Source organism: Lathamus discolor, chromosome 4 (genome assembly GCF_037157495.1).
Source record: "Lathamus discolor isolate bLatDis1 chromosome 4, bLatDis1.hap1, whole genome shotgun sequence".
Classification (NCBI taxonomy): Eukaryota; Metazoa; Chordata; class Aves; order Psittaciformes; family Psittacidae; genus Lathamus; species Lathamus discolor.
In genome coordinates this window covers 121,065,041-121,079,686 of record NC_088887.1, presented here as the reverse complement: position 1 = coordinate 121,079,686, position 14,646 = coordinate 121,065,041, and the positions used below count along the sequence as shown (strand labels likewise).

At 40.5% G+C, this 14,646-nt stretch overlaps 1 protein-coding gene across 7 annotated transcripts in view; it reads left to right on the top strand.

The window, feature by feature from the left end:
* Positions 1-14,646, top strand: part of DLG2 (discs large MAGUK scaffold protein 2) — a 1,029,196-nt gene that overhangs the window by 585,540 nt on the left and 429,010 nt on the right. Inside the window, exon 1 of one of the 7 annotated variants that reach the window (XM_065678822.1) lies at positions 3,354-3,671. The exons of the other annotated variants lie outside the window; for them this stretch is intronic. Within the exon in view, the coding sequence (XP_065534894.1) occupies positions 3,354-3,671 (318 nt within the window). Of the gene's footprint in view, positions 1-3,353; positions 3,672-14,646 lie in introns of those variants that run through there. 7 annotated transcript variants of the gene reach the window in all.

The window sequence follows — 14,646 nt, the reverse complement described above, 5'->3', positions numbered from 1 at the left end:
CCTGTGACAGCAATGAGTTGTGTCAGCTCAGTTGGCTCCTGGCCTAATCTTGGACTAAGCACAACAATTCCTTCTATCTTGTGTCACCACTAAGGCTATTATTGTGATACAAGCATAATTGCTTCTCACTAAACAAATAGTTGCAAAGAAATTGCATTTGACATATTTCAAGAACTTTGTATATGTTAATTGTTCTCATTATTTTTCTTTCTAGAAAAACATTTGTAGAAATGTTAGGACCACTAAATAAGCTGGTTCACTCCAGTTTTATCGCTCTTCTGTAGTTTTTATGGTTGCATAACATAGCATTCTTGGTTGGAGGTAAAAATCTGTTACTACATCTAAATCGTCTTTGCCTGCGTTTCTAGCTTCCCTTTCAGAACTCTATTAATATTTTTTGTTTCCCATATGCACTTTTGGTTTCCCATATGGACATTTTTGCCCAAAGCAAACTCTCCTCAGTGTTTATTTTTGGTGTATGTCCAACATTACTGTAATCCAGTTATGGTTATTTGTGCTGGTAGAATATCAGCTAAATCTATTTGCTCCGTTTTGTCATGCCTACTTAATATATTAAAAAGAGAATTAGTGAGGTTTTTCCACAACATTATCGGGTCAAACACAGTTCATGCAGTGTACTGTACAATAGTCAGTTTTGCTTTGTGCACCAGTTATTATCAAATTAGAATGAAAGTTGGCCATGTGTTAATCCAAGTTAGAAGTGCATGCCACCCTATCCAGTACAATGGTTCAATTACAGCTGATGAAATTGCATTATCTTCTGAATACATCTCACCATGTTGTCTGGCAATTAGGTGCACATACACATCCCATATTGAAGTGGGTTTCCCACTATTTCAAATATAGTGTTTTAACAGTGTATAGATAAACGTTACAGTCAAGAGGATGCCTTTGCAGTTCTGCGTTGTTCTGGTTGGGGTGTAGTGAGGTTACTAAAAGGACACTGCTCTACAATATAGTACTATGGGGTTTGCGATCGACATATTAGTGTCCTGGTAAAGATGGCTTTCCCCAATATTTCTAGTGTAGACGTGTGTGTGGTCACGGAATGTGTAGATTCTTTCCACACCACAACTAAAAAAGCTGATGGTCTTAGGCTGATGGGTACTGCTGAAAAGGTCTATGATGATGAAAATGAAATCTGAATTTGGCCCTGTAAGTGTTTTTAGATATATACCTATGGTATATAAACTTTTTATTATTTTATATATATGATTTATAATATCAATAATATATATGTTTATTATATAGAGATAGTCCTGCTGGGAATGATACAGTAATGATTTGGATTCTCATCTGGTAGACAGGTGTTTAGGTGCTCAGGGTTGAGTTACCCTTGAGCACTAGAGGAAAGCAGTTTTCTGGGCAGCTTGCAAACCTTTACTACTTATGTTTGAGTAAAATTGCAAAAACATGGATTCAGTCCTATGTATCTTTACATTTATATTGCATGCAGCAGTGATTGCCTTGTAGACTCCCTTAGCTCAGATTTTTAAGTGCTGGCTTCTATATCTGCACCTGCAATTCAGAAGTGCATTAATATTTTTCTTTCAAACATGAAGTGACCATAACTGTATGCAAAGCTATGAGAGTTCTTGTAGTTGGGCACTTGTTATGTGAGAGGTGCACGATTTTGGTTTTCTATCAAAGTTCTGACTAAACATTGCATTATAATACCATTGTAGTATAGCCTGAGACAAGCACCTTCAGTGAAAATACAGTTAAATCTGGTGTTAGTTTCACATGCAACAATTTAAATTACAATGGTGTCAAAATATTTCCTCCACTGTTAGAGCATTGCCATAATTTTTCATGAAGAATTAATACCAGTTTGTATTGTAATGTATTTCAGCAATGTCTAAGCTTAGAGAAATTTTAGCTTACTAATTTAGGAGAAATTAAATAATTCAATCAAGTGTTATTACACCAAAGCATTTGTAAAAGCTAATTTATCTCATTTGAAAGTATATATGCAGGTAGTCATAGCTGTCTCTTTGAAGTCTTTAAAGCAAATTTCCTTTAGTCTTTGGAACGGTAAAACTATGCACATCACTTATGAAGTCCATTTCATTTCTGTATATTTAAATCCTAGTTGAACACCAAGACATAAAAGGATTCTGTCACACAGTCCCGTATTTTTTATTAAATCAATTGATTACTTTCTATGGTTAAAAGTACCTGAGACACTCTTAGGTAAAAGAAAACCTCAAAAAAAAAACAACCAAAAACTATAGATATATAGGGATCGAAGGTCCAGTGAGTCTTCAGGGGCTTTGTCACCTGAAACTGGGGTGTATCCCTGAACTTCTCCAGATGCAAGAAACAATCAGCCCAGTTTCTATGCACTTTACACCCCTGTCACTTCTGTAAGAATGAAAATAAATAAAAATTGCAAATAAAGACTGCAGGAAAATGCAAGGAAAAGGGATTGTAGTAATAAAAACTCAGGAGGGGATATAGAGAAAACTTTATGCAGAAGGATATTGGCAAGCACCAAAGAATTCATAAAAAGTGGAAAAAAAGAGGAGAAAATGATACATCAATCATAATCTTGAAGACTTATGCACAAATAAATATATTCATATTTATACATATAAGCTGCTGGAGATTTGTTATTAATTTCTTGCACAGATCTCTTCTAGGTGGCTTCATTTTTAAAGGCAGCCTCTTGCTCTCTTTGCACTGTTTATGTACAATAAGACATGTCAACGCTTAAGCTCCAGTTTAGCATTTAGGGCAGATAGCATTCTCCCAGAACCTGTCATTTGCATCTCCTGATGCAATTTTGTTGACAAGGTCTTTCCAGGCATGCAGGGGAAAAAAAAATCCCACTCCCGCGTCTGTTTTGATCACTGGCAAAAGGGTATCTTTTCCAGTAGTTTGTCTAGATGCTATTTCCACAAGAAAGCACTTTGCCTGTAAAGCTTGTACATATAAATGCGCTTCAGCAGGGTGCCTGCAAGTCGTGTCAGGGTCAGCTAAAAAAAGCACCCCTACATCTCCCTGAAAATTGCAGGAGTGCTTTTTTGTTTGTTTTTCTCTCTTCTCTTCCTCTCGTGGTTTGTCATTCAGAAAGGGATGCAGGCGTGCATCCCAGCCACACAGAGCATTGATTGCTTCTGCCTGCAGCGGGGATGCTGTCAAGTCGCTGCGCGAGTGGAGTCCGGTATTGACACAGAGCTGCTGGCCAACAGCTCCTGCTGCGCCTCGCTCCCGCCATGCTCTGCCACTAGCTGCTGCCAAGGGGGCTGGAGAGGCCCCGGCAAAGGACCTCACGTCTGGGAGGAGAAGCGCTTGGATGCAAAGTGGCCAAAGGAAGCCCTGTGTGTGCCATGCACGCACACCTTCCCAAGCAGCACAGCTGTGGCAGGGGATCCGAGGGGTCGGATGCTGGCAGGAATGTGCCTCCGGTAGTAAGGGATGCTCACTGTGTCTGCCGTTGGCATCAGCATCCTCCAGCGCTCCAGTGTAGCTCTCAGGCGCTTCCCTCCTGGGGACCTGGGGGTGCCAGCCAGAGCAGGAGCAAGTTTGTCCCTTTGTGGGACACAGTGCGGAAGAGCCCCCATAAATCCCCATCCAAGCCACAGGGCAGCCAGGGGCAGCGGTGGTCAGAGTGCTCCTGTGCCCACGGCTGGTCCCCCCCGGTGCAGGTGAGCCAATTCTTCACTCTCCAAGTGACTTAGAGGATGCTGCAGGGAAAGAAAGTGAGGTTTGGTGGTGTGAGGTTTGGTGGTGGTGGCAACTTTTTGTGCTGTGTCTTGATTTGTGTTTAGTGGTGCCTTCTGGTAAAACTGTATGCAAGGGTGAGCTGTCAGTTGGTAATGTCTGTTGTTTGAATATTGCTTCTCTGTGGCCTGGGGAAACTGTGGGGTCCTTTTGCAAGGGTTTTCTTGTTAAAATGATTTGGTTTCTACCTCCAGGTTCTACAGACTTTGTATTCCTTTGTGCTGTACAAAGAAATTATGTGTTTATTCCCTCCCTACCCCCCCCCAGTAATGGATTGTGCCTGTTTTCTGTGAACAGTTTGTTTTTAAATATTGCATGTAATTAATAAGGATATTTTAAACAGAGAACAGGGTGGGGGTGGGGGTGGGGAGTGAGGTGTTAGATTTGTTAATAAGGGAAAGTGTGACCTGTTTTTCCTCTTTTGAACCTCCAGTGTGATTGAAATCTTTAATAAATATGAAATAGCTCTTTAACGCTCACAAATTGATAGATTTTATGGCAAGGCAGTGTATTTTAAAATAGAAACCGGCCAGGCTCAAGCATGTGTACAGATACCTGTAAGCAATTAGACTGAGAGATATCACACACCAGGTAACCCAGCACTGTGAAATAAAAATCACAGTGACACGCATATGATGGTTAATATTAAAAAGCATTAACACTTGCTCCCCAATGCATGTTTTCATTTTTCCCTTAGAAAAGTTTAATCTCATTCTAAAGCTTTGTATTATGTCAACATCAAACCCTTTTGTTATAATTTCACACTAAAAAGCAGAATGTAATGTTGAAATAGGGTTTTGGGATATATGTTTACTGACTGAAATAGTATACACTAGATTTTAACTAGCTTTAGCCCACACCGAGCATGTGCACCCTCTCTAGAGACTAAATCAATTCTTTGATGGAAATAGTTTTAATATATTTACACTGAAGCTATAAGACAAAGGATTGTCAGGTAGTGTAGCTGTACTTTGTTTTGTCCTGTGGTCTAAAAATGGGATGCTCTGTTGACTGAAAGTGATTGCTTTATAGGAAATGCTTTATTTTCTGCTTCAAATCCATTATGAAGTGGAAGAACTAAGCTTTCTGATGTATTTTGGAGTGACCAAAATATTGCATGTGACGACAGTTAATTCTATATATTTTCTGCTGTATATAAGTCATGTACAACTATTTGTGCTAAAATAAAGCCAAAGACAAAATATTATATAAAATGTAAAACTAGCCATTTTTCTAATTTTAATTATAAAAAGATCTAAACCTTTTCTTATGCTCTGAAGAGTATTGTTTTGGAAAAAGCTTGAGGAAAAAAAATACTGTAAAGAAAAAGAATTCCTTAGCTATAAACAGAAAATTGTGTTATTTTAATAATAATAAACAATAATAGGCCACTTATAAGTCTAGTTCAATATCTCAGTTATAGATGCATTGTAAAGTTACTTCAGTATTTTTAATGCCTTTGTAACCACATGCATTTCTGCTCATAGAGTGTGAAATTGTTCAGGTGTATGCACTTTCTTATATTTCATTTTGAACTCTGTACTGTAAACTTTCTTTACTGTACATTCCTAATGCCCACTACCTTATTCTGTTTAGGAAAGTCTCTTTTTAGGCTTCTGTCTATAATGAACCAGTCCATCATCAACCAGTCTGATGTCGTGTGCCTAGATGGACTGATATACTTACTTTGGCACATACTTAATATTTTTAGGTCATAGACTTGTGAGGTAGCTTGTTTCAAATAATAATCTATCTTTTTTACTCTGTGTAAAGTAAGCATTGTACAGACTACGGAAGGGAAGAGTGTGTATATATGTGTGTACATTGTTGTGTGTACATTGTTGTGTGTACATTGTATGTACATACACTTAGAGGATCAATTTATCAATTATTGCATAGATGCAATATGGGAAAATATTATAAAGCTGTCCTTGATTGCCCTTACTCTGGGGATGCAAGCTGAAGTCAGTGATGGGTTTTGAGGGCTATGCTGACTGGGAAAGCTGTCATTTTTCTTGCTACAATAAGTAACACGAGTGATTTACATTTGCTGGCCTAACAAAGGGAAAATTTATTTGAAATTTCTATCTTATGTTTAAATGTGATAATAAATATGCTAGTGACAGCTTCAAAGGTGGAAGGGTTTTTTTCTGTACAGTTCTGAGGATATTTTTCTTCTGCTTGAGATTTTTGGAAGGGACTACATTCTTCAAGTAGAGTAAAGCCACAAAACCTTGGAAAAGCCGGATTCTTGATTAGTACTATAGTACCAAATTTAATTCCTAGAGTGTGTACTAGACAGCTGTTACTAATGTGCCCTTTGTCATCCTGATCCCGATAAAAAGGTTGATTTTTATTGCTGAGGACATGGCTTCATTTTCTTTACTAGTTCCTCCTTCTTAAGTATGTCAGAGCAAAGAATGGCACTCTGGTAGTATTAATATTTCATCTTAGGTATTCTTCTTTGCTAGCTTGTATGCTTGTGTTTGCTTGTAGTTTTATGCTGAGTTTGGGGTAGCAAAATGTTCCAAACAGGAATTCATTTTGAATTGCAAGAAAAAAAAAAAAAAAGCAAAACCCCAAAACAAGACAATAAACTCTTCATTTCAAAAGTGCACTGAAATAAAGCTTAGATGGAAAATTGATTCCAAGACTTAATTTGGTTTTTATTCCAGTCATTTCTGACAAACACACAGTTTTGTTTCCTTTATTTAAAAGAGAAAATAAAAGAAGATAGCAAAGAAGAAAAGTAACTTAATGGTCAAGTTTTTATATGTCATTGCCTGGAAAGATTTCTTGCTTCTCTGTAGTGCACTAGTACCTGTATCAGCGTCATGGAGTCATATAGTTTGTGTGATACACTCAGTGAATTCATATCTAAGGTCAGTGTTACTTCTGGGAGAGATCTGAGTGAAACTGGGGATGGGAAAGGCAGAGGCAGGGAAGTGACCTAATATTTTCCATGGGTCATTCTAACATTGGGTGTAGTTTGTAACATTGGATGTACTTTCCCTGCTGGCACATGTGATCTACTAATTAATCAGATTAGAAATGTACGTTAACAGGTGTAGGTGAAGGTGTACAATGACCTCCTACTTTTTGTGCTGAAAGGATGGAAAAATAGGATTCCTGTCCCGCAGGGGAAAAAGGGTACTAGGACTGGCTCCCTGAAATGCCTGTACACCAATGCACGCAGCATGGGGAATAAACAGGAGGAGTTAGAAGTCTGTGTGCGGGCTAAAGGTTATGATCTAGTGGCGATTACAGAGACATGGTGGGACAGTTCACATGACTGGAATGTGGTCATGGATGGCTATGTCCTTTTTAGGAAAGATAGGTCAGCAAAGCGAGGTGGTGGAGTTGCTCTTTACGTGAGAGAGCAACTAGAATGTATTGAGTTCTGTCCGGGGTCGGATGAGGAGCAAGTGGAATGTCTGTGGGTACGGATCAAGGGGCTGACTGGCACGGGTGATACAGTTGTGGGGGTCTATTACAGACCTCCTGATCAGGACGAAGGAGTTGATGAGGCTTTCTACAGGCAACTGGAAGGAGCCTCGCGACTACATGCCTTAGTCGTCGTGGGGGACTTTAATTACCCCGATATTTGCTGGAAGACTCACACAGCCAGTCATTCACAGTCTAGGAGGTTCCTCGAGTGCATTGATGATAATTTCTTAATGCAAATGGTGGACGTACCAACTAGGGGAGCAGCGCTGCTAGATTTAGTACTCGCCAACAAGGAGGGTTTGGTCGAAGTGGTGACGGTCAATGGCAGCCTTGGCTGCAGTGACCATGAGATGGTGGAGTTTAGGATCCTGTGTGGGAGGAATAGAATACCTAGCAAAGCCACAGTTCTGGATTTCCAAAGGGCCAACTTTGGCCTCTTCAGTCAACTGCTAAGGGAAGTCTCATGGGAAAGTGTACTAGGCGGTAAAGGGGCTCAAGATAGTTGGTTAGCGTTCAAGGACTGCTTCTTCCAAGCTCAGGATCGGAGCGTCCCAATGAGTAGGAAGTCAAGTAAGGGATCTAGGAGACCGGCGTGGTTAAACAAGGAGCTGCTGGGCAAACTCAAGTGGAAAAGGAGAATCTATGGATTATGGAAGGAGGGGCTGGCCGCTTGGGAGGAATATAGGACAGTTGTTAGAGGATGTAGGGAGGCAATTAGGACAGCTAAGGCCTCCTTGGAACTCAATCTTGCTAGTCGGGTTAAAGACAATAGAAAGGGCTTCTTCAAATACATAGCAAATAAAACTAAAACAAGAGGCAATATAGGCCCACTGCTGAACGAAGTGGGTACCCTGGAAACAGAGGATATAAAGAAGGCAGAGGTGCTGAATGCCTTCTTTGCCTCTGTCTTTACTCCTGCAGACTCTCCCCGAGGGCCCCGGATTTCTATAGCCCCAGAAGGAGTCAGGACAAAGGAGGAGTTTGCTTTGGTAGATGAGAATTGGGTTAGGGATCAGCTATGCAAACTGGACATCTGTAAATCGATGGGTCCGGATGGAATGCACCCACGGGTGCTGAGGGAGCTGGCGGAGGTCATTGCTAGGCCACTTTCCATCATCTTTGGTAAGTCGTGGGAAACGGGCGAGGTGCCTGAGGATTGGCGGATGGCAAAGGTCACACCAATCTATAAGAAGGGCAGGAAGGAGGACCCGGGTAATTATAGACCGGTCAGCCTTACCTCCATCCCTGGAAAGGTGATGGAACAACTTATTCTTGACTCCATCACTAGGCATATCAAGGATGAGGGGGTCATTAAGAACAGCCAACATGGTTTTATGAGGGGGAAGTCATGTATGACCAACCTTATAGCCTTCTATGAGGAAGTGACTAGGTGGAGGGATGATGGTAGAGCGGTAGATGTAGTTTTTCTTGATTTCAGTAAGGCATTTGATACTGTCTCCCACAGCATCCTCATAGATAAGCTAAGGAAGTGTGGGCTTGATGATCAAGTAGTGAGGTGGATCGAGAACTGGTTGAAAGGAAGAAGGCAGAGAGTTGTGGTCAATGGCGCAGAATCTAGCTGGAGGTCTGTGACTAGTGGAGTTCCCCAGGGGTCGGTGCTGGGACCGGTGCTGTTTAATATTTTCATCAATGACCTGGATGAGGGAACTGAGTGCACCCTCAGCAAGTTTGCTGATGACACAAAACTGGGAGGAGTGGCTGACACACCAGAGGACTGTGCTGCCATTCAGCGAGACCTGGACAGGCTGGAGAGTTGGGCGGGGAGAAACTTGATGAAATTTAACAAGGGCAAGTGTAGAGTCTTGCATCTGGGGAAGAACAACCCCATGTACCAGTACAGGTTGGGGGTTGACCTGCTGGAAAGTAGCGAAGGGGAAAGGGACCTGGGGGTCCTGGTGGATAGGAGGATGACCATGAGCCAGCAATGTGCTCTTGCGGCCAAGAAGGCAAATGGCATCTTAGGGTGCATTAGAAAGGGAGTGGTTAGTAGGTCAAGAGAGGTTCTCCTCCCCCTCTACTCAGCCTTGGTGAGGCCGCATCTGGAATATTGCGTCCAGTTCTGGGCCCCTCTGTTCAAGAAGGACAGGGAATTGCTTGAAGGAGTCCAGCGCAGAGCCACAAAGATGATTAAGGGAGTGGAACATCTCCCTTATGAGGAGAGGCTGAGGGAGCTGGGTCTCTTTAGCTTGGAGAAGAGGAGACTGAGGGGTGACCTCATCAATGTTTACAAATATGTAAAGGGTAGGTGTCAGGATGATGGAGCTAGGCTTTTTTCAGTGATATCCAGTGATAGGACAAGGGGCAATGGGTGTAAACTGGAACATAGGAAGTTCCACGTTAACATCAGGAAGAACTTCTTTACTGTAAGAGTGACAGAGCACTGGAACAGGTTGCCCAGGGGGGTTGTGGAGTCTCCTACACTGGAGATATTCAAGGCCCGCCTGGACAAGTTCCTGTGTGATGTACTGTAGGTTACCCTGCTCTTGCAGGGGGGTTGGACTAGATGATCTTTTTAGGTCCCTTCCAACCCTTGGGATTCTGTGATTCTGTGATTCTGTGATTGTCTATTGCTCTGATTGTAGGTTGAAGAAGAAATTGCAGAGATTGACCAGCTGTGCTTTTAAGTCCACAGTATAATTTTTATTCCATGTGGTCTCTATGAAAGAGAGCCTCTTATAAACACCTTTCCAAGGTGTGTAAATGCATGTTTTCAGTTTCTTAGGGCTCAATGTTTTTCTGTCAAAGGGGAAGGAAGATGTAGAAGTGAATTCCCATCTTTGGCTATCTCCCAGTTTAGAAGACAATATTGGACTGCAACTAACTCCATTTGCTACTAAGCTTTTGGCCTTTTGTTTTGACATGCTCTCAAGACAAAAAAGCTCCTATCAGATAGCATCCTGGATGTGTCATCTGCAAAAATGAATACGTGTTTAGTTTTGAAAACTTACATAGACATGTAAATTATAATGTATATATAAACATCTTACTGTCAATGTCAGCTTTGATGATTTTTTAGGTTGGTGGATTTTTTTCCAGCAATATAAAAAAAAAAAGGGATTTTTTTCAATCAGTGTCTTTTAAAAGAAATATTATTATGGAGCTGTTTTGCTACCTGGTAAAGAGGCTTGTGAGCTAAACACTAGCTTGTAGATTTGACATGACTTTAAAAAGGTGGGGAATAGCCAAACTCTGAACTATCAGCTGAGAATGGTCTTTTGTCTTTGAAGGCCTCTGGCACTAGTGCTGAAATTTCAGGATACCATTTGAAAGCTCTTTGCGTGGTGAGATGAGAGCTAGCTTCAAGGCATTCTGCTACAGTACTAAAGCAGAAGGTCTATTCCAACAGATACTGGCTCTCCTAACAGTATAAAGAAATGATTTGTCATCAGTTGTGTTTTTGAAAGCTTAGATTACTCTTTTTAAGTCCATAGATTCCTGCATGCAACTGGCCATACTTCTGTCATGTCACTCCTGGCAATGGAAGTACATAGAGCAATTTTAGTTAGCTAAGGGAGGTCTTTTCACTCTAATTTAGTACTTTCAAGTGCCAGCAAAAGAGTAGTTAAAGGAGTTTTGGGTTTTTTTAATCTTCAAGGCTATTGAAAGCCAGGTTCCTCTATCAGTCCCACAGAGGACTTTCAGAACTCTACAGAAATCTGCATGACATTTATACCTGACACACTTCCAGGATAGCTGTTTTAGAAAACTTTATGCATTTACATTCAATTTTTACATACTTATGCTACAAAACCCAAGAAAGCATTGTTAATACTGACATCATAGCTTTTAGGTTATGTTTGGCATAAGAGGGAGGTCAAAGTCCCTGCTGTTGAGGCCAGCAATCTCATTAGTGATATAGGGAATGGTTCTAGTCGGAAGTAGCATGAAATGTTGCATAATATTTCTTTGGATAGAATGGTTTGGGTTGGAAGGGACCTTAAAGCTCATCCAGTTCCAACCCCCTGCCATGGGAGGGACACCTTCCACTAGAGCAGGTTGCTCCAGCCCTGTCCAACCTGGCCTTGAACACTGCCAGGGATGGGGCAGCCACAGCTTCTCTGGGCACCCTGTGCCAGCGCCTCAGCACCCTCACAGGGAAGAGCTTCTGCCTAAGAGCTCATCTCAGTCTCCCCTCTGTCAGGTTAAAGCCATTCCCCTTGTCCTGTCCCTACAGGCCCTTGTCCAGTGCCCCTCTCCTGGTTTCTTTTAGCCCCTTTAGTCACTGAAAGCAGCTTTAAGGTCTCCCCATAGCCTTCTGTAGGCCCAGAGCATCTTTGTGGCCTCCTCTGGACTCACTCCAACTGCTCCACATCACTCTTGTGCTGTTGCCCCACAGCTGGATGCAGGACTGCAGGAAGGTCACATGAAAACAAAGTAGAGCAGGAAAATCCCCTCCCTTGACCTGCTGGTCACTCTTCTTTTGATGCAGCCTGGGACATGGTTGGTTTCTGGCCTCAAGCACCCACTTGCTGGGTCATGGGGAACTTCTCATCAACCAACACCGCCAAGTCTTTCTCCTCAATCCAGTTTCCACCCAGTCTGTAGCTGTGTTTGGGAATTGCCTCAACCCAGGTGCAGGACCTTGCACTTAGACTTGGTGAACATCATATATGGTTTCTTTAATGTAATCACTGTTCACATGATTCCAATTTGAAAGATGGACTTGATATGTCATGAAAATACCAGAAACTAAACATGCTGAGGCACATTTGAATTTTCTCCATAAAACACAGGTTTGGGTTTTTGTTCTTTGTGTTTTTTGATTGGTTGGTTTGGGTTTTTTTTGTTCTTTTTTGGTTTGTTTTTTAAAAAGAAAAAGAAAACCCCAGCACTAGTCATGAGATTTTATGATTCACTGTGTCATTCAATTCAGCCACCACTTTCTGATAACGTAGCATTGCTTTCCAAAAGGCCATTGGGAGTTAAAGAGGATATACATTTTTTGTTGCAGTGTTCTGTCTCCTTCTATTAATGTATCAGGTCTCTCTTCCATGTTCATATCTTTGCTAATACATAATTTTAAGTGACAGCAAAGACAATTAAGAAATAGGCATAGTTACACAGGTCATGAAAGTATTTATGTGCAAGATGTTCCATGTGTCTTCATTTAAATACTGAAAAGGATAAATATATTCTATGTACTGTACTAACCAATGATTGTAATGATTTATAGTTTATCTACACATATTTTGGCTCCTACTGATTATTCGGTCATAAATATGTTAATGCTTAATTTGCATGATTTGTTGCACCATATTTAGATTTCCATTTAATTAATCCCATGTTTCAAAGTTTCTCCTCTTAGATGCCTCATGAAGCCAAGAACATTTTCTCCCCTTGACATATAATTTGGCTTCTGGGGTTTTCAGGAAGGATGAATGAGGGCATGAGAAGGGAATTGTAGAATTTGGAAGGGAATTGTTAGTAGCATTGGTAATTGGCCAAAACTGCACAAGTGCTCTGATAGTCCTCCTGCTCTTGATGAATTTCTCTAATACTTCGCATCTGTATTCACCCATGGATAAATTGTTCATCGCTTTTTCTGTAGTCTGTAATCCACTCCTAGGAATATTTTCACCTAACCTAGGGATGGAATATTTTCATGTAACATGTTCCTTACCATCACAGGAGCTTACAACACACAAAAGTCTTGATCTCTCCTGTGTTACTCTGATGGCACATGACATACAATAGGATTGTGTCTTCCTGACTCATGATATTATGGAGGTTGAGGCTGCTGGAACTGTTTTCTGGTATGTCAACTTGACTGGTAGACTGAATACTCTCTGAACTAAAGGCAAAAAAAAAAAAAAAGAATGGTTTCCTTTTGACTTCCTTAAGATGATAAGGAATAAAACTTGTTGACCCTGGTTGTGTTTTCAGTCCAGTGTTTCACTGCATTTGAATTAGGCATTCAAGGATGCAAAACCTTTACAGCAACTTAACAAAATTCTTTTGGCCTAAGCAAAACAAAATAAGTCAAATATGATCCATGGCAGTTTATAGCTGGATGCTGAGCAGTGGCAAAGATTGAGATAGAATTTATCTCAGCCATTTTGGCATGACTTGAAGACACACCCTGAACATTGATTTCTCTTTTGGAAATGGCTATCTCTACTGTCTTGGGCTATTTGAATCAACTGAAAATGTCAGATTTCCCTGCAAAAAAAAACCTAGAGGGACTTTCTGGTTGTGGTAATGACAGAATTGACAGAGTCTGCTAATTTAGCTCTCTGTTTTCTCATGTTTGCATGTGGCTTTTGGACAAAGGATCATTAAAATAAAGCCAAAAAAAAAAAGAGAAAAAAGAAACCTATGGATTAAACTTCTCTTATGAACTGTGTTTGCTTATAAGCAATCTATAGATTTTTAAAGCAGAGTTTATAAATTCAATAACATATATTCATGTCCCTTTTTGTATAAGTATTCTTATGTCAGTTAATCAGATGAATCAGCTCAACAGTCACCTACTTTCAAAAGCTCCCATTGTTTTAAGAGTTAGAAATACCAGTATCAAAAAGGACTTCCTTATGTATTCAAAATAGAGGTTCTATAATATCTGAAATGAACATCAGAAAAACAAACAGAATAATCCTTTTTGTAAATTCCAGTTCTGGTGTGAGCTTTTTTTAAGTCACAGGAGCCAGCTATGAATGATGGAACAAAATCCAACTTAGCAAAATAACATCTGGTTTTGTTTTAGATATATTGTACTTTTAATATGGACTTTTACCTTTCTGATTAAGTATTTGTACAAGGAGAAGCAGGGTCCAGAAAAAGCTGAAATTGCTCATATAATTGGTCAAACAGAACATCAGACAAATGATTTTCACTATGCATTTCAAATGAGAGTGGAATGGAGTCATGCCATAAGTTTCCAGTTACTGACATCATAGAACAGCTCTGCTGCACTTAGGTCTGAAAACAGTTAAATAGAGACTTTTAGGATTCCTTTTGCTTGCATTTGTTTTTTCTTTTAAATTCTGATAAACATTTCCTCCATACTGAACTGTTGTTTGTTGCATTCACAATCACAGGAACTTTTGCCGATTTGTCCAAGTTTTTGTCTTACAGTCATCACTCACCTGATAGCTGAGCACATTAAATATTCATTAATGTGAGTAAAGCCTGTTTTACTTCATTTTGTAAGGTCTATTTTATAAAATATATGATTTTGACAGCTTTGTGAAGGAGAAATGCAGATGTGCACCCCTTAGGAGTGGCTGCCAGAGGGGCAGGGTCCTGGCACTGCACTTTGCTTCCTTCATTGTGCTGCTTTGTATGATTAGACACTGAGCTTAGAGAACTGCTATGTCAGAAAGTTAAACTGGAAAGAAAACCCACAAAGGTGCTTGAGAGACCTATTTCATGGCCCAGCTTGATGTCCATTAGCACAGCTTCTAGTACCAGCACAAGACTGAGAGCAGAAGC